The sequence below is a fragment of the Megascapheus bottae genome, chromosome 10 (assembly GCF_031878675.1).
Source record: "Megascapheus bottae isolate mThoBot1 chromosome 10, mThoBot2.hap1, whole genome shotgun sequence".
Lineage (NCBI taxonomy): Eukaryota > Metazoa > Chordata > Mammalia > Rodentia > Geomyidae > Megascapheus > Megascapheus bottae.
The window spans coordinates 42,060,994-42,081,331 of record NC_143518.1 but is presented as its reverse complement, the minus strand read 5'-3'; the positions used below and the strand labels follow the sequence as shown (position 1 = coordinate 42,081,331).

The 20,338-nt window shown below is 41.1% G+C and overlaps 1 protein-coding gene across 5 annotated transcripts in view; it reads left to right on the top strand.

The window, feature by feature from the left end:
* Positions 1 to 20,338, top strand: part of Rprd2 (regulation of nuclear pre-mRNA domain containing 2) — a 73,740-nt gene that overhangs the window by 28,743 nt on the left and 24,659 nt on the right. For 2 of the 5 annotated variants that reach the window (XM_090341083.1, XM_090341085.1), the window contains exons 3-7: positions 8,692 to 8,792; positions 9,957 to 10,034; positions 11,231 to 11,283; positions 13,763 to 13,889; positions 16,282 to 16,457. In XM_090341083.1, coding sequence (XP_090197209.1) covers positions 8,692 to 8,792; positions 9,957 to 10,034; positions 11,231 to 11,283; positions 13,763 to 13,889; positions 16,282 to 16,457 — 535 coding nt within the window. Of the gene's footprint in view, positions 1 to 8,691; positions 8,797 to 9,909; positions 10,035 to 11,230; positions 11,284 to 13,762; positions 13,890 to 16,281; positions 16,458 to 20,338 lie in introns of all 5 variants that reach the window. The other 3 variants (XM_090341084.1, XM_090341086.1, XM_090341087.1) reach the window with 2 other exon arrangements.

Genomic DNA, 20,338 nt, shown 5'->3' with positions numbered 1-20,338 from the left:
ACCCAGCCTAAAAATAGAGTCTTGCTTATTTTAGGATTCCCTTAGTTATCAGGACAACAGTCTGGATTTTTTTCCAGTTAACTAGAGATATGGGTCTTACTAGTTTTCTTGCCCTGGCTAGCCTCTAGCTTCCATCCCTTGAGACAGAAGATAAAGTCTCTTGGATTTTATTGTCCAGGCTGGTTTGGCATATCCTTCTAGTCTCAATCTTGCATGTAGCATGAGATAACCGGTCACTGTCCCTTCTCAAGAAGGGGATCTGTTGAACTTTTCTGTCTGAGCAGGCTTCAAAGTGTGATGTTTCTATTTTTGTTGTTGTTGTTGTTGTTGTTGTTGTTGTTGTTGTTGTTGTTGTTCTTCGTGGATCTTGAACTCTGGGCCTGGGCATTGTCCCTGAGCTCTTCAGCTTAAGGCTACTGCCTTACCCCTTGAGCCACAGAGCCACTTCCAGTTTTCAAATGGTTAATTGGAGATAAGAGTCTCAGGCACTTCAGTGCCCGGGCTGGCTTTGAACCATGATCATCAGATCTTAGTCTCCTGAGTAGCTAGGATTACAAATGTGAGCTGCTGGCATAGCTCTATTAATCTCATTTTATGAAGTAGAAAACTGTCTTAGGAAGCTGTATCTTGCCTGAGGTTTTTTTTTTGTTTTGTTTTGTTTTTTTTTGGCCAGTCCTGGGCTTGAGCTCAGGGCTTGAGCACTGTCCTTGGACTTTCTCAAGGCTAGCACTCTACCACTTGAGCCTCAGCATCACTTCCGGCTTTTTTTTTTTTTTTGCTATGTATGTGGGGTACCGAGGAATCAAACCCGGGTCTTCGTGCATGCTAGGCAAGCACTCTACCACTAGGCCAAACTCCCAGCCCCCGTGTCCTTGGACTTTCTCAAGGCTAGAGCTCTACCACTTGAGCCTCAGCACCACTTCCAGCTTTTTTCTTTGTATGTGGTGCTGAAGAATTGAACCTGGATCTTCGTGGATGCTAAGCAAGCACTCTACCACTAGGCTAAACTCCCGGCCCTCTTGCTTGAATTTTTGCAGCTAAGATTAGGTATAACTGTCAGCTCAGATTGTCCAGACTTCCCAAACTAGTGTTCATTAATGCTTAGTTACTAATCTATGCTGCTTCTGCCTATAATTTTGAGCAAGAAAAGCAGTATGCTGCATGAGCTCTCTATTTAGAGTCTCTGGTATAAATATTACTATCACTATAATCTCATTAGATGTTAGCTTTGTGTTTCCTAGCATTTCTGATTTTGTGGTCTAGTTAATAGGCTAATGTATTTAGTTTAGCTTGGAATGTAGCTTAATTCTAGATTACTTACCTAGAAACTGGCTATGTGCCAGGTACTATCCACAAAAACAGATATATATGGCATGACCCTGCAAAATTTCTCAGAGAAAGGGCGCAAGATTTAGCACCTACATGAGATTCACAAAAAATAAGGAGATCAAAAAGTTGTTATTCTGCTTGTATACATAAAAGCTGTCATAAGTTTTAAAGAGGTCTTCAAGTAGTTGATAATCATGTAACTCATGGCATAGAATAGCTGATTTCCAAAGTGAAAGAACATATGTGGAGGAGGGAAATGAGAAGAGATGTTGTACATAATTATATTTTAAGATGTTTCCAGTACTTTTGTCATGATAGCTCATCTGTAACTCCTTAAATTTGGAGGGAGTTATATGGGCAGAATTTATGGTCACATGTTAGAAAGATGACCAAAGCTGAATCAGTTGCTCATGCCTGTAATTGTAGCCTGTAATCTCAGATTGCTGAAAGGAAAGACTGAATTTCCACGCTAGCAAGGGCAAAAAAAAATTTAGCAAGACTCCCATCTCATCAGATAAGGCATTGCCTAGTCATATGCATTTATCATCCTAGCTGTTATAAGAAGGATAAATAGAAGAATCACAGTCTAGGCAAGCCAAGGCCAAAAAAAATTAAAAGACCCTATCTCCAAATAATCAGAGGCAGCTGGGCACCAGTGGCTTTTGCATGTAATCCTAGCTATTCAGGAGGCCGAAATCTGAAGATCATGGTTCGAAGCCAGCCTGGGCAGAAAAGTCCCCACGATCTCAAACACTCAAAAACCAGAAGTAGAACCATGGTTCAAGTGATAAGAGTGCTAGCCTTGAGCACAAAGAGGCTCAGAGACTGTGCCCAGGCCAACAACAACAAAACGGGAGGCGGGGATGGGAGAGAGGAAAATAGAGACATGGGGCCAGAGTTATGGCTAAGCAATAGAGCCCCTGCCACAATTTTGAAGCCCTGAGGTTAATCCCTACTACTCTCATCCCCAAAAGAGAGAGAAAGATGGCTTAAGAGGAGGAATCTTTGGATGAATTGGGAAACATTTTTTCCCATATATTTTTTCCGGTTATTTTATTTCATTTTATTAAATTTAAATTTACCTTTTCACTGCTGATTTGAAATTCTCCTCCCTCTCTCCTCTCTCCTCTCTCCCTCTCCCCCCCCTTCCTCTCTTTCCCTTTCTCTCCCTCTCCCTTCCGCTCCCCCCTCCTGTAGTACTGGGGTGTGAACTCAGGGCTGAGCGCTGTGCTTGGGCTTTTTCAAGGCTAGAGCTCTACCACTTGAGCCACAGCACTACTTCCAGCTTTTTCTATGTATGTGGCACTGAGTAATGGAACCCAGGTCTTCATGCATGCTAGGCAAGCCCTTTACTTTTAGGCCAAACTCCTGGTCCTGGTTTGAAATCTTGTTTGTTTGTTTTTGGCCAGTTGTGGGTTTGAACTCAGGGCCTGGGCACTGTCCTTGGACATTTTTTACTCAAGGCTAGTGCTCTGCCACTTAAGCCATAATGCCACTTCCTGTTTTCTAGTGGTTAATTGGATATAAGAGTCTCATGGTCTTTAGTGCTGGGGCTGGCTTTGAATTGTGATCCTCAGATCTCAGCCTAGCTAGGATTACAGGCATGAGCTACCATGCCTGGCATAAATTGATGATTCTTAGTGCCTTTTGTTTCCTAGATTCAAGTTAAGAAAAAAATTGCTAGTTTATCTGAGTTGTGTATCATTGTGAGATCAGAATAGTTGAAACATTTTGAAATACAAGGGAAATATCTATGTATGTCAGTAGAAAAATACAACTGTTCTGCTACAAGCTGTGATTTCAGTAAGTTACATATTGCAAAGTAATGTTTTATTTTTTGTAGTGGGCCTTGAACTCTGGGCCTGGGCACTGTCCCTGAGCTCTTCAGCTCAAGGCTACTGCCCTACTCCTTGAGCCACAGCGCCACTTCCAGTTTTTTTTGGTGGTTAATTGGAAATAAGAGTCTCATGGACTTTCATCCCAGGCTGGCTTTGAACCATGATCCTCAGTTCTTAGCCTCTTGAGTGGCAAGGATTACAGGTGTGAGCCACTGGTGCCCGATTTTATTTATTTTTTTTTAATTTTTGAGACAGGGTGTCCTTATAGAATACATTCTGACCTCGAACTAGCAAGCCTCAGCTCCCCAAATTCTGAGGCTACAGATAATGTACCACTATACCCAGCTAAGAAGAATACCTTTAGAGAACTGAAAGTTTGTTTGTTTGTGTGTGTATGTGTGTGTGTGTGATTGAACTTAGTACCTAGGTGCTGTCTCTTTGCTTTTTCACTCAAAGCTGCTTCTCTGCCACTTGAATTAACAGCTCCACTTCGATCTTATAGACTTCCCTGCCAGAGTGGATCTTGAGTAGCTAGAACTAGAAGCATGGGCTACTGGCCACTCAAGTTTATGAACTAAAAGTTTATTGAAGAAAATATGAATTACTCTATTTTACAATAAAAAGCCTTTAAGAAATGAAAATATATATATATATATATATATATATATATATATATATATATATATATTTGAGGACAGTGAATTCACACTGTAGAGCACATACTTTGCCTAGGAAGTCTTAGGTTGAATCCTCATTACTAGAGAAAGGGAAGGAGGGATCTTTGTATATTCATACTCATAGTAGCCAGACATAATAGCTACAATTAAAAAAAACCCCACATTTTATGGTAGAATTTTATTGGACCTTAAAAGGAAGGAAATTCTGATCTAACTTAGACAAGTATTAGGAGAGTCCACTTATTAACTTAGTTAACTTAGTTAACTTAGTTAGTGAATTTAACTTAGTTAAATTCAGAGGCAGAATATAGAATGATTATTGTTAGAGGAAAGGAAAATGAGTCTTTAATAAGTATGGTTTATTTTGCAATGTGAAAAGAGTTTGACTCCCTTAGAACATTAATGTACTTGCCTGAACTGTGCATTAAACATGGTTAAGATGAGCTGAGTGCTGGTGGCTGAATTGCAGTGGATCTAGGGTTGACACCAGTTTGGGCACAAAAGTTTGTGAAACTTCATCTCCTAAATAACTGGCAAAAAGCCTGGCTGAAATATGGCTCAAATGGAAAGCTCTAGGCAAACAAACTGACAAGCTTAAAGCCCTGAAATCAAACCCTGGTACAGGCAAAATAGAGTAAAATAAAGATGGTAAAGATGATAAATTTTGTGTATGTTCTTTACCATTACTTAAAAAAAAGCAAAAACAAAATTTGATACAAAATGATATGAGCCTTAAAAACATTATGTTGGGGGCTGGGAATATGGCCTAGTGGTTCAAGCCCCAGGACTGGCACACACACAAAAAATCATGCTGAATTAAACCAGATTCAGCACAAGTTTTACATGGCTGCATTTTTTTTTTTTTTTTTTTTTTTTTTTTTTTTGCCAGTCCTGGGCTTGACTTCAGGGCTTGAGCACTGTCCTTGGACTTTCTCAAGGCTAGCACTCTGCCAGATGAGCCTCAGCACCACTTCTGGCTTTTTGCTATGTATGTGGGGTACCGAGGAATCGAACCTGGGTCTTCGTGCATGCTAGGCAAGCACTCTACCACTAGGCCAGACTCCTGGCCCTACATGGCTGCATTTGTATAAAATATTTAGCCCAGGAGGTGGCACTGTGGCTCCGGTGGTAGAGTGCTAACCTGTGGCTCAGGTGGTAGAGTGTTAACCTTGAGCTAAAGAGCTCAGGGTCAGCTCCTAGGCCCAGAGTTCAAGCACCACAACCCACCAAAAGTAAATAAGTAAGTAAATAAATAAATATTTAATCTAGCAACTATGGCTCATACCTGCAATCTTAGCTACTCAGAAATCTGAAGGTCACAATTCCAGTCCAGCCTTGTAGGAAAGTCTTAAGACTCTTATCACCAATTAACTAAAAGGAAAAAAGTGGGCATGTAGCTCAAATGGTAGAACAGTAGCTTGAGTAAAAAGAACAACTAAGGGCCGGGAGTTGGGTCTAGTGGTTGAGTGCTTGCCTACCATGCAGGAAGACCCGGGTTTGATTCCTCTGTACCACATACATAGAAAAAAGCCAGGAGTGGTGCTGAAGCTCAAGTGGTAGAGTTCTAGCCTTCAGAAAATCCAAGGACAGAGCTCAGGCTCTGAGCTTACCAGGACTGGCAAAACAACAACAACTAAGCCCTAGTCTCAATTTCCTGGAACCACATAACACAGAAAAAGCCGGAAGTAGCACTGTGGCTCAAGTGGCAGAATGCTAGCCTTGAGCAAAAAGTGTCCAAGGACAGTGCCCAGGCCCCGATTTCAAGCCCCAGAACTGTCAATCAAACAAAAACAACACAAGGGGCTGGGAATTTGACTTAGTGGTAGAGTGCTTGCCTAACATATGCAAAGACCCAGGTTCAAATTTTTGGTACCAAACAGAAAAAGCCAGCTGTAGTGCTGTGACTCAAGTGGCAGAGCTCTAGCCTTGAGAGAAAGCCCAAGGACAGTGCTAAGACCCTGAGTTCAAGCCCCAGGACTGGCAAAAATACAACTAAGGAACAGCCCCCAGGCCCTGAATTTAAGCCTCAGTACTAGCATACTAATTATTATTTATAAATAGGTAAAATATCTAGCCAGTGTTTCACAGCCAGGAGTCTGAGATCTAAGGGTTAATGTTTGAGGCCAGTTTGAGCAGAAAACATTAATGAGACCCATATCTCCAGCTAACCAGCAGAAAAATATGGACTAGAGGCATGGGCTGTAGAGCTCTAGCGGCGAGTGAAAAAAAACAAGAGCTTGAGGCCTTGAATTGAAGTCCAGTCCCCAATTAACCACCAGAAAATTGTAAGTGGCACTGTGGCTCAAGAGGTAGGGTGGTAACCTTGAGTTGAAGAGCTCAGGGTAACATCGCAGAGATCAAGCCCCACAAGTGACAAAAAAGAAAAGAAAGAAAGTAGATGGATCAGAGGCTACCAGAAGCTGGTCAGAAAGAGAAAGTTACTGTCCCCTAAATTTCTGTGTTGAAACCTTCCTTCATTTTGCTGCTATTAAGAGTGGAGCTGTTGGGGGGCAGGGGGATGATCACATCATGATAAGTCTATTCCTGTGAGTGGAATTAGTATCTTTTTTAAAAGGAGGGTCTGAGAAAATTAATGAAAAGTTTTGGAAACTTTTGGCAGTGGTGGTTGCATATATTGAGAGTATAATTGAAGTCACTAAATTATATATTTAAGATATGTAGCTCTGTAACAGAGTGCTCACCTCACATGTGTAAAGCCCTGAGTTCTTTTTTGCCAGACAGCTTGAACTCAGGTCCTGAACACTGTCCTTGAGCACTTTTTTTTTTTTTTTTGCCAGTCCTGGTCTTGAGCTCAGGACTTGAGCACTGTCCTTGGACTTTCTCAAGGCTAGCGCTCTACCACTTTAGCCTCAGCACCACTTCTGGCTTTTTGCTATGTATGTGGGGTACCAAGGAATCGAACCAGGGTCTTTGTGCATGCTAGGCAAGCACTCTACCACTAGGCCAAACTCCCGGCCCCTTGAACACTTTTACTCAAGGCTAGTATTCTAGCACTTGAGCCAGAGCTCCACTTATGGCTTTTTTCCCCCCTTTTTTTCTTTTGTTAGTTTTAGTAGAGATAAGAGTATCATAGTCTTAGCCTGGTGTGGTAGCTCAGTGGCTCACTCCTGTAATCCTACTACTCTGGAGGCTGAAATCTGAAGATCATTGTTCAAAGCCAGTTTAGGTACTAAAGACTGTGAGATTCTTATCTCCAATTAATCACTGGAAAAGGGGAAGTAAGTGGTGCTGAGGCTCTTGGGGTAGGTGATAGCCTTGAGCTGGAGAGCTCAGGGGCAGTGCCCAGTCCCATAGTTCAAGCTCCGTGACCCACCAAAAAAAAAAAGAAAGAAAAAAATGTCTCACAGTCTTGCTTTTGCCCTTGCTGGCTTCAAACCTTGATCCTTAGGTCTCAGCTTGCTGAATAGCTAGGATTACAGGCTTGAACCACTAGTGTCTGGAAAGTTATGGCACATTTTATGCAATATTTATTTACTTACAATTTAAAAAAAAGTAAAAGCCCAGGTATGTGGCTCTTAGGAGGTGGAGGGTGGGGAGGATGACAGTCTAGAGGCAAAGTATGAGACTCTGCTGGAGAGTGGTGCAGACAAGAGGACTGAGGGGGAGGTTTCAAGTGGTGGAGTATTTGCTTAGCAAGCTGGAGGACCTGAATTAAATCCCCAGTACTCCCGAAATCAAATACTAAAACAGCTAGTGATTTAAAAAAAGAAAATAGATCACATACAAAAGTGCTACAGTTAAACTGGCAGAGAAAGTGGGGAAGTAATTTAGGCCCCTTTTTGCCCTTCCGCCTCCTACCTGGTGAGTGCAACAAGAAGGCCTCTGTTAGACACTGCGGCTGCCTAGTACCTCCATCCTAGACTTCAGGCTCTGTAAGCAATAACTTTTTGGGGGAGGGGGGGGAGGGTCCTGGGGCCTGAACTCAGGGGCTGGATGCTGTCCCTGAGCAGTGTTTTTGGTTTGTTGTTGTTGTTGTTTTGTTTGCCAGTTCTTGGGCAGTCATTGTGCTTTCTCAAGGGTAGCACCTTACTACTTCAGCCACAGCACCACTTCTGGCCGTTTTTATCTATGTGGTACCAAGGAATTGAACCCAGGGATTCATGCATGTTATGCAGGCACCCTACCTCTAGGCCACACTCATGGCCCCCTGCATTTTTGTTTGTTTGGTTTTTTTTTTTTTGCCAGTCCTGGGGCTTGAACTTAGGTCCTTGGGCTTTCTCAAGGCTATTGTTTTACCACTAGCACCACTCTACCACTAGGCCAAACTCCCGGCCCAACTTGCAATTTATTTGTAAATTTTATTTTTCTCCCTCAAGACTAGTGCTCAACCATTTGGGCTACCGCTCCACTTCTGGCTTTTTGGTAATTAATTGGAGATAAAAATATCATGGAGATCTGAGAATGTGGCTTAGTAGTAGAGTACTTGCCTTGCTTTGGAGGCATGAAGCCCTGGGTTCAATTCCTCAGTATCACATAAACAGAAAAGGCCAGAAATGGTGCCGTGGCTCAGAATGGTAGAGTGCTAGCCTTGAACAAAAGAAGCTTAGAGATAGTGCCCAGGCTTTCAGTTCAAGCTACTGGACTGGCAAAAAGAAAAAAAGGGAAAAAACAAAAAAGTTTCTTGGACTTTTCTGGCTGGCTGGTGTTGATCTCAATCCTCATATCTCAGACTGGTAAGTTTACAACTGTGAGCCAGTACAACACAGCTTTATCAGTTACCTCTTTCCTTCCCTTTGTGCTCATCATTTTGACAAATTATGAAAGGATGGCTATTCCATCCAAAATGAATAAGTAAATATTCTTATACTATTTTACTTTTTCTTTAGGGATCCATCTGTCTCTAAATCTATAGAGCGAATCTTTAAAATCTGGGAAGACAGAAATGTATACCCAGAAGAAATGATTGTGGCACTTAGAGAAGCTTTGAGTAAGTATCTCTTTTTTTCATCAGTCATTGCAATTCTGTATACACGAGGGGGTAGATCTGATTCTATAATGTAATAAAATTTTTAATTTTACTTTGAAATTAAATACTTATAAAAATCTAGGTCTGTTTGAATTTAAAAATTAAGTAGAATTGGTTTTTGGGTGGGAGATTGGATTTTATCTCTATTGACTAAAACCATCAAGCATACTGTGATGATGGCTATATGATTATTTTCATGCTTTTGTTTTAATTGAACATTATAAAACGGTTCCTTAATTGTATTTAATAAACACTACTCTGTTGTTGTTGGAAAGTTTTGGATAGTTTTAGTTCTCACCAAGCTATTTTAGTAGATATACATTGAAGTCTTTTTTTTTTTTTTTTTTTTTTTTCCAATTCCTGGGGCATGAACTCAGGGCCTGGTCACTGTCCTTGGACTTTCTGTACTCTGCCACTTGGGCCACAGCACTACTTCTAGCCTTTTCTGTGTATATAGTACTGAGAACTCAAACCCAGGACTTCATGCATGCTAGGCAAGCACTCTACCACTGGGCCACATTCCTGGCCCCCATTATGTTTTGTTTTTAAAGCATGCATTAACTATACAAGGGGAAGGATTTTACGTGACATTTGCATGCTTGTATACAATATATTCTAAGTAATCAGCCGTCATTTATCCCCCTTTCTTCCTAATACAATTTCAGTCAGTGTTAAACTCCTTTTAAATTTAGAGTTGCACTAAGTTATGTATACGTTTTCTTTTTTAAAAGTTAATTTAGTTCTTATATATTTGATGCATATAATTAATTAAATAGAAGTTGGTGATAATCTACTACCGTGACCATCATTTGACTAGAAATTTGTTTTTAAAATAACCATTTTCTGAGAAGCTGTTAAATTCTTACTTGAGTGTGTTAACTGGAATCTTTAAGCTTCCTACCCTATTCTTTTCAATTAGGAATTTCATTGATTATAAACATTATGTTTGACAGCTTCTTAGATCTAGTGGGTGTTTCTATTTTTTTTATATAAAAATGAAAGAAAAGGAAAGAAAGAAACTACAATCTTGGATTGCCTTTTTTCGTGCTGCAACTTTGGCACTGAAGTGGACAAACAGAACAGCTTCCCATAATGCCAGATTGCAAAAACTGAAATGTTTTCCAGGTACCTCTTTCAAAACTCAGAAGCAGCTGAAAGAAAATCTGAACAAACAACCGAATAAGCAGTGGAAGAAATCACAAAGTAAGGAACAAAATCTCAACTAATATAAAATTATCTCCTGTTTTGGAGCAGAAGAAAATGTAGACCATTTGACGTCATTTCTGGCATTAAACCATGGGCAAGCCTGTGTTTTCCGGGCCTGGGAGACTCCCAGGGACTTACTCTAAACAAGCCATGATGAAGTTATTTCTTTAAAATTTCCTTAAACAAAGGAAAAACAGAAAAAGGGTTTTATGGAGTGAAGATTCACAAGTAGCTGGGGGATTAAAAGAAGAAAGTATTTGATAGTGCCCAGGCAAATTCTTAGGGTCAAAGATAGAAAGTTAGGGGCAGCTGGCAATTAAACAGCAGAACTGAAGAGGAGACTAGGCATTAAGAAACATGTCTGTGGTAGCCATGAAATCCTTCAGATTTGGGGATATGCTCTGCTAAATTAGACATGAGCCTCATGTCCCATATCCCCACCAGAAGCTCATTTTCTCACAGGAGCTCCTATTATATTGATCATATTTACACAGCACGTGATCAAGGGAGTGAAGTACTGCATGTGATAGGCTGCTGTGGGAAAACTGAGGAATATTGAGAGACTTAGGTGTGGAGGGAACAAGGTCAAAAACAGAATTGGGAGGTTCATCAAACACATGATGTTCATCGTGATTGTATGATTTTTTTGTTCATGAGTTGCATGCTTAGAAACAACAAGAGTCATCATTTCAGCCGAAGTTCAACCACAGTGATACTTTACTTAAGACGTCCCTTGCCTTTTTTGTTATTGTTATGAATTGAGTCAGCAGAAAAAGAAATCCAAAGCTAAATACGTAGGAATAGAGTTGGTACTTTTTCAGCCAGTGCCCAAGATTAATTAGATATCCTGTTCCTAAACACACTAACTTTAAGGGATTGAGATCTTCTTACACTAAGTGAGACTAGAAAAAGAAGATACTTCATGTATCTCATGTCTCCAAATCAGTAATTCTAGGATTTCAAGAGTCTGCTGGAGGTAAGTTGGTTAGACTTATGTAAATAGTGTGTTTTTCTGTTATTATAATTAGGAGCGTTTAAGTTTCATAGTCCATTACTCTAGGAATTATGATTTAACTGTGCATGTTTACCATGTATTTAAAGAATACACCCGTAACCATACACCTACATTTTTCCTGAGTTTAGTAAATTCTATATATTGATAGTCTCAATTACCTTTTATTTAATTCCAACAGCATCCACAAATCCAAAAGCTGCTCTGAAGTCGAAAATAGTTGCTGAATTTCGAGTAAGTTATAAAATACATTAACTACAACAAAGCATTATTTACCTTTTTTTAGTTACAATTTCCTCTATAGGCCAATAATGCTTAGATTTACTGTTGTACTATTACTTTCTAAACATGTTTGAACTAATCTTAAGGAACCCAGATTGGGATTAGATTTGTTAGTTTTATCTGTTTCCCTAATGGAAGAAATAACCTTCCAAATTACTTGCTATGAGTTGAGTTCTATGTTGAATTTATGTCGGAAGGAGGGTCATCTTTCTTTGAAGCTTGGCTAAGTTAGCAATCTCATGGCAAAGATTGTGTTTTTCTAACTGAATTTCTTTTTTTGGTTGGGGTGCGGGGGAGTCAGTCATGGGGCTTGAGCTCTGGGCCTGGGCATTGTCTTTCAGCTCAAGGCTACTGCCCTACCCCTGTGTCAAAGTGCTACTTTCTGTTTTCTAGTGGAGATAAGTCTCACTCTTTTTAGTGCCTGGGCTGGCTTTGAACCATGATCATCAGATCTCAGCCTCCTGAGTAGCTAGGATTACAGGCATGAACCACTGTGCCCAGCTAATTGGAATTCTTAAAAAATGTTAATGGGTGGGGCGGGAGTTTGGCCTAGTGGTAGAGTGCCTGCCTAGCATGCATGAAGACCCAGGTTCGATTCCTCGGTACACATACATAGAAAAAGCCAGAAGTGGTGCTGTGGCTCAGGGTAGAACACTAGCCTTGAGGACAGCCCAAGGACAGTGCTCAGGCCCTGAGCTCAAGCTCCGGACTGGCAAAAAAAAAAAAAAAAGAATCAACAAATAAAATTAAAAAAAAATGTTAATGGGCCTTTGTCTCTCCCCCACTTCCCTCCTCCCCAATATTCTTCTCTCTTCTCTTTCCCATCTCTTTTCTATCCCACCTCTCTTTTTTTCACCTTTCTTTCTCTTGCCTTTTTCTCCTATGCCTTTCTGACCTGGGGCTTAAATTCAGAGCAGGGACACTGTCCTTAAGCTTTTTTCATTGAAGGCTAGCACTCTGCCACTTAAGCCACAGCTCTACTTCCGTTTTACTGGTGCTTAATTGGAGATAGTCTCATGGCCTTTCCAGCCCAGGCTTGCTTTGAGCCATCATCCTTAGATCTCAGCCTCCTGAGTAGCTACGATCACAAGCTTGAGATGCTGGCACCTAGCCAACTTTGTCCATTTCATTCTTTATTCTATATCCATAAATTAGCTTTGAATAACTAAGAAGATAGATCTAATAAATTATGTAACTAAAAATAGTTTGGGGGAGGTTGTTGGTGTTTATCATAGTACTGATTTGAACATAGGGCCTCCTGGTAGATAACAGCGTCTCTCCACATCTCCAGACCTTTATTTCACTATTGTGTTTTCTGTTTTGGTCAGTTGTAAGGCTTGAACTCTGGGCCTGGCCTCTGTCCCTGAGCTCTTCAACTCAAGGCTATCGCTCTAGCATATTGAACCACAGTATCACTTTGAGTTTTCTGGTGATTTAGTTGGAGATAAGTCTCATGGTCTTTCATTCCCGGGCTTGCTTTGAACTGGGATCCTCAGATCTCAGCCTCCTGAGTAGCTAGGATTGCAGCATGAACCACTGGTGCCCAGGTCACTGGTTATTTTTTTAGATAGGATTTCAGTGTTTTTTTTTGTTGTTTATGTTTTGACAGTCCTTGAACTCAGGGCCTTGGCACTGTCCTTGGGCTTTTTTGAGGTAGTGGTCTACCACTTGACCCACACAGCACCACTCTGGCCTTTTCTGTGTATATAGTACCAGGGATTTGAACCAAGGGCTTCGTGTATGCTAGGCAAGCACTCTACCACTAGGCCATATACCTGGCCCAGCATTTTAGTTTAGGCTAAGGCTCATGCCTGAACCAGGATCCACTTTTTTTGTTGTTGTTTTTTAAATCATTTGTGGGGCTTGAACTCTAGGCCTGGGTGCTGTCCCTGAGCTCTTCAGTTCAAGACTAACGTCCTACTCCTGGAGCCTCAGTGCCACTTCTGGTTTTCTAGTGGTTAATTGGAGATAAGAGTCTCATGGACTTTGTGCCCTGACTGGCTTTGAACTGTGATCCTCAGATCTCAGCCTTCTGAGTAGCTAGGATTACAGGTGTGAACCACCACTTCAGGCTGGGATTCACCATTTTATATACTCACATTTTATCTGAGATGACAAGTGTTGTGTTGCTCAGCTATTTGGTGAGAAAAGGATTTATTCCCAGAGTGGCTGTGAATCTTGTTTCTTCCAGTCTCACATTTCAAGTATCTAGTTGACATTGTAGGCATGAACCACTGGTGCTCAGCAAAAATATAATTTGACATGAGAATTGACCATGACATTCTTGGCTTTGATGAAAAATGAATGTTTTCCCCCCTTTTGAAATTTCATTAGGCTTTAGTGGTGTTTTGTTTTGATTATTTATGGGAGAGGTAAAATGAAAACAATTGAATGATCCTATAAGTGAAATATGACTCTGGTCTTTGTCCAGTCTCAGGCCCTCATTGAAGAGCTATTGCTGTATAAGCGCTCAGAAGATCAGATAGAATTGAAAGAGAAACAGTTGTCAACAATGAGGGTGGATGTATGCAGCACAGAAACTCTCAAGTGCTTAAAAGGTAAGACATCCTTTTAAATGGAATATTTCTGGCCTTGCTTTCCAAATCTGCCATTTTCAGGTAATCAAAGATGGAGAAAGAGACATAAGTAAAGTCATAAGTAAACTCTTAATCCTTTTTGCTTTTTTAATTTATTATACTTGTTATATTGTTATATATAAATGCTTATATTTTTTTTCCTGTCAGTCATGGGTCTTGAGTTTATAGCACCACTTCTGGTTTTCTTTTCCCTCTTCTCTTCTCTTCTTTCCTTTCCTCTTTTCTTTCTCTTCTCTTCTCTTCTCTTTTTTTCTTTCTCTTCTTTTCTTTTCTTTTCTTTTCTTTTCTTTCTTGTGACCCTGGCTTAGGTTATTATATAGGCCCTTGGGGTTGCTCAGTATGCTTGAACAATTCATCCAGCCCAACTTTTTTTTTTTTTTTTTTTTTTTGTGGGTCATAGGGCTTGAACTCGGCCTGTGCACTGTCCCTGAGCTCTTCAGCTCAAGGCTACTGCCCTACCCTTGAGCCAAACTCCACTTCTCATTTTTTAGAGGTTAATTAGAGATAAGAGTCTCAGGTTCTTTTGTGCCCTGGCTGGCTTTGAACCTTGATCCTCTCATATCTCAGCCTCCCGAGTAGCTAGGATTACAGGCGTGAGTCATCAATTCTGAGCTGGCCAGCCCAACTTTTTGTTGGCTTTGTTTGTTTTTATCATTTTTATTTTTGTTTTGCCAGTCCTACAGCATGGACTCAGGGCCTAAGCACTGTCCTTGGACATTCCTCAAGGCTACCTCTCTACCACAGTAGAGCCATAGTACGACTTATGTTTTTTTCTGTGTATGTGGTACCAAGTAATCGAACCTGGGTCTTCATGCATGCTAGGCAAGCACTCTACCACCTCTGGTACTAGAGCTTTAACTCGGAGCCTAGGTGCTGACCCTTTGCTTTTTCCCTCAGAGTGGATCTTCTACCACTCAAGCCACAGTTCCATTTCTGTCTTTTTGGTAGTTACATAAGTTTTGTGGACTTTGCTGCCAGGTCTGGCTTTGAACTGGGAATCGCATATCTCAGCTTTAGGAATCACTAGGCTCACAAGTGTGAGCCACTAGTACCTGGCTTACTGGCTATTTTTTAGATATGGGATCTCTTGGACTTTTCTACCCAAACTGGCTTTTTAACTACAGCCCTCCAGATCTTAGCTTCCCTAGTAGCTGTTTTTAAGCATGAGCTACTGATACCCAACTAAGATGATTAAAGTCATTGTAATGTCTGTCACTGTAATGTCTTTTCCAAAATCATATTATAGTACTCTAGAAAAGTATATCAAGTTACTTAGAATCTTTTTCAAGGCCAAGTGCTGATGGCTCAGGCCTATAATCTTAGATACTCAAGAGGCTGAGATCAGGGTATCACAATTCAAAGCCAGTCTGGGGAGAAAAGTCCATGGGACTCTTATCACCAGTTAACACCCCAAAAGCCAGAAATAGAAGCAGAAGTATGGCTTGAGTGGTAGAGTGCTAGCTTTGAGAAGATAAAGGTCAGGAACAGCGACCAGACCCTGAGTTCAAGTTTAGGGACTGGCACCACCACACACGCCCCCAAAGGGGGGGGAAGAAGTCTTTTCATATAGGAGTCAAGAATATTCAGTGAGATAAACACAAAGATTACTTTATTTTTACTTTTTCTGAACCTTCATTTCCTCATCTATCTTACTACCTTCTCTGATGGAGATAGTATAATGAAAATAAACAGAATTGTGCCTCATTCTGTTATTCCTCAGTAGATTTGTGAAGAAAAGAAATAATCAACAAACTGTTTTAGTTCGACTTTGCTTTCTTTATTTTAATTACAAGTACCTTTACTATTGTTTTACTTTAGCAGTTTAAATGAATTTTTGTCAATCTTTATTCTGTTTGTGACTGATTTATAGATGCTTTTTTAAGGTAAAACTATAAAACTAGAAATATTATACACCTAAGAACTTGATTTGATGGCAGATACCTGTAAACCAACATTGGGGGGAAAAAAAAGCGAACCCCCCCCCCAAGATCATTTGTTTCAGGGAAACATGGGCGACATAGCTACACCTTGTTTCTAAAAAGATAATTATATACTAAGGTAACAAAAATAGGTTAATAGAGAGGAGTTTCCTTTAAAAAAATTTTTTTTTTGGCCATTCCTGGGGATTGATCAAGGGACTGAGCAGTGTCCTTGGACACTTTTTGCTCAAGGCTAGTCCGCTGCCACTTGAGCCACAGCACCACTTCCAGCTTTATTTCTGTGTATGTGGTACTGAGAAATCGAACCCAGGGGTTCGTGAATGCTAGGTAAGCACTCTACCACTAGGCTTTGCTTCCAGCCCTGCTGATTTTTAAAGAAAATCTAGAAGTAAATACTTTCTCTGTTATTTTAGATAAAACGGGAGGAAAGAAATTCTCCAAAGAATTTGAAGAAGCAAGCTCTAAACTGGAGGAATTTGTAAATGGATTAGATAAGCAGGTGAAAAATGGACCCTCCCTAACAGAAGCACTGGAAAATGCTGGAATTTTCTATGAAGCGCAATACAAAGAAGTAAAAGTGGTAGCTAATGTAAGTAATTATAGCTTTCTTATATTGAATACTATATGTCAAAGATATGCGACTTTGTATGTTATATTGATAACAATGAGAATAAGCATTATCTTTGTTTTACAGATGAAATGACTGTACAAGAAAGTTAGGGATCTTATACATAGTAATATAGCAGTAAAAAATGGTGGACTAGAAGTAGAGTGTTTGTGTAGCTTGCACAAAGACTCAGGTTCGAGTCCTTGGTACCACATACATAGAAAAAGCTGGAAGTAGTGCTGTGGCTCAAATGGTAGAGCCTTGAGTAAAACCTAAGGACAGTGCTCAGGCACTGAGGTCAAGCCCAGGCCTGGCAAAAACAAAAACAATATATATGTACATATAATTTTATTGTTAAGTTATACAGAGGGATTACTATTTCATAAATCGGGTAATGAGTACATTTTTTCCTTTTGTGTGTCAATTGTGGGGCTTGAACTCGGGGCCTGGGTACTGTCCCTGAGCTTTTTCTCTCAGCACCCTACCACTTTGAGCCACAGCACTACTTTTGGTTTTCTGGTGGTTAATTGGAGATAAGATTCTCATGGATTTCCCTATCTGGGCTGGCTTCAAACTGCATTCCTCAGATCTCAGCCTAAGTAGCTAGGATTACAGGTGTGAGCCACTAGCACCTAGCTTTTTTTTTTTTTTTTCCATTGCCATAGTTTAAAGTCAGAGGTTGGAAGTGGCTCTGTGACTCAGTATGGTAGAGGTGGCAGAGTGCTAGCCATGAGCTAAAGAGCTCACAGAAAGCCCCCAGGCCCAGAGTTCAAGCCCTACAACAAAAGAGTCAGAGGTTCTCACTTGCTGAGCTTGCTAGCTTAGCCATTCCTCCAACCCTGGTTTTTGCTGGTTATTTCAGAGATTGAGTCGTACAGACTTTTCTGCTTAGGTTGGCATTAAATTTTGTAGTCCTCTAGATCCTAGCCTCCTAAATAACTGAGATTGCAGGCATAAATTGCCAGTGTCCAGCTGACCTGAGTCCTTCTGGTCCTAAAGATCATATGCACACAAACTATTTTTCTATATTAAGGAACTATGCAAAGCTATTATTACAAGATATAAAATGGGGCATAAATTTATATATTGTATTGTTACATATTGTTTTGGTTTTAACTTGGCTGGAAAATTCAAGAAAAGTCTAAGTAACATAATGAGTGAGACTCTCCCATGTCAAAAACAATAAATTTCATGTAAACTGACTGAATTAAGGATCTTCTTCCACTGAAAGGTAAAGCTGATGACACTTGTCTGATGGCCTCTGTGGGAGATGGGGAATGGTTTTAATCCCTCTGTACAGTTATAAAAGCACTGTAAATCAGGCCAGGAGTTTGGCCTAGTGGTAGAGTGGTTGCCTAGCATGCACGAAAACTTGGGTTTGATTCCTCAGTACTACAGATATAGAAAAAAATAAAGCAGAAGTGGTGCTGTGGCTCAAGTGGTAAAGTGCTAGCCTTAAGAAAACCCAAGGACAGTGCTCAGGTCCTGAGCTCAAGCAAAACATTTAAAATAAATAAATAAATGTACATAGCACTATAAATCACACCATTTCTCCCTCCTAAAACCATAACCATAATCTTATTTAACTCTTTTTTTTTCCTTTGGTTGGTTGTGGGGCTTGAACTCTGGGCCTGGGCATTGTCCCTGAGCTCTTCAGCTCTTACCACTTAAGTCAGTGCCACTGGCAGTTTTCTGGTGATTGATTGGAGATAAGGATCTCATTAGACTTTCATGCCCAGGCTGGCTCCTCAGATCTTATCCTCTTGAGTAGCTAGGATTATAGGCATGAGGTACCAGTACTTGGCCTTGGAGTGGGGGTGGGGGAGCTTTTTTTTTTGGACATTTGCCTCCCTCTTAGAAAGTAATTTTCTTTTTCTTTTTTCTTTTTCTTTTTTTTGGTGGGTCTTGGGGCTTGAATTCAGCTTGGGCTCTGTCCCTGAGCTCTTCAGCTCAAGGCTACCTCCCTACCCTTGAGCCAAGCCCCACTTCCTTTTTTTTTTTTTTTTTGCCAGTCCTGGGCATGAGCTCAGGGCCTGAACACTGTCCCTGGCTTTTTTTTCTATGTATGTGGTACTGAGAAATCTTCATGTATGCTAGGCAAGCACTCTACCACTAGGCCAAAGTCCCGCCCCCCCCACTTCCTATTTTTTAGAGGTTAATTGGAGATAAGAGTCTCAGGTCCTTTGGTGCCAGGGCTGGCTTTGAACCTTGATTCTCAGATCTTAGTCTCTGGAGTAGGTAGGATTACAGGTGTGAGCCACCACACCCGGCTCTTCTATTCATTCTTGATTTATCCTATTTGAGAAATATGTATTCAGTTCTTATCTTTAGCTTTTTTTTTTGCTAGTCCTGGAGCTGGAACTCTGGGCCTAGGCGCTGTCCCTATGCTCTTCAACTCAGGGCTGCCACCGTGCCCCTGCATCTGGGCTTTGTCCCTGAGTTCTTCAGCTCAAGGCTATCCTACCCCTGAACCCACAGTCCCACTTCCCCCTTTCTAGTGATTAATTGGAGATAAGAGTCTCTCAGTCTTTTGTGCCTGGGCTGGCTTTGAACTGTGATCCTCAGATCTCAACCTCCTAAGTTGCTAGGATTACAGGCATGAGCCACCACCTGCCCTGCTTTCTTAGATCTTTTTTTTTTTGTCAGATTGGGGCTTGTACTCAGGGCCTGAGTACTGTCCTTGGGCTTTTTCAAGGCTAGTGCTCTACTTCTGCAGCCACAGCACCACTTCTGGCTTTTTCTATGTATGTGGTACCGAGAAATCGAGCCTGGGTTTTTGTGCATGCTAGGCAAGCACTCTACCACTAGGCCAAACTCCTAGTCCCCCACCCAACACTTCTGAAGCCCAGGCAGGAGCATCCTGGGTTCAAGGCCAACTATACTAAATTTTTTTACTTCCTGCTTCATAGATTTTTGGATATTGATTTCCATATTCTTTCCTAAGTTTTCTTGTTTCCTTCAGTTTCCCAACTTTAGGTTCAAAGTATATGGATTGGTTAGTGTGGTCATGGTGCTATAGATTGAGCCAAGGGCCTTGCACATGCTGGTAAACACTGGATGCACATGCTGGTAAACACTGCGTTACTGCTAAGTTGTAAAATAAATGGATGGATGGTGGACTAAAGGATGAGTCCATCCTTAACGTGTGTGTGTGTGTGTGTGTGTGTGTGTGTGTGTGTGTAGCTGTCTGCTTGTTTGCTTGCCTGCCTATCTATCTATCTATCTATCTATCCTGCCAGTTCTACAGTTTGAACTCAGGGCCTAGGATTTTGTGCTCAGAGCTAGTACTCTACCATTTTAAGTCAGGGTTCCACTTGTAGCTTTTTTTTTTTTTTTTTTTTTTTTAAGTGGATAATGGGGCTTGAACTCTAGGCCTGGGTATTGCCCCTAAGCTCTTCACCTCAAGGCTACCACCCTACTCCTGGGCCTCGGCATTGCCCCTGAACTCTTCAGCTCAAGGCTACCTCCCTACACCTGGAGCTTCAGCCCCACTTCCCCCATTTTCTGGTGATTAATTGGAGCTAAGAGTATCTCCTGTTTAGTGCCTGGGCTGGCTGATCCTCAGATCTCAGCCTCCTGAGATTATATGTAGGATTATAGGTGTGAGCCACCTATGCTCTGCTTATTGCCCCCCCTGTCTCTCTGTCTCTCTCTGTCTCTCTCTCTCTGTCTCTCTCTCTCTGTCTCTCTCTCTCTCTCTCTCTCTCTCTCTCTCTCTCTCTCTCTGTCTCTCTCTCTCTGTCTCTCTCTCTCTCTGTCTCTCTCTCTCTCTCTCTCTCTCTCTCTCTCTCTCTCTCTCTCTCTCTCTCTCTTTCTCTCTTTCTCTCTCCAGTCGTGGGGCTTGATCTTAGGGCCTGGGCACT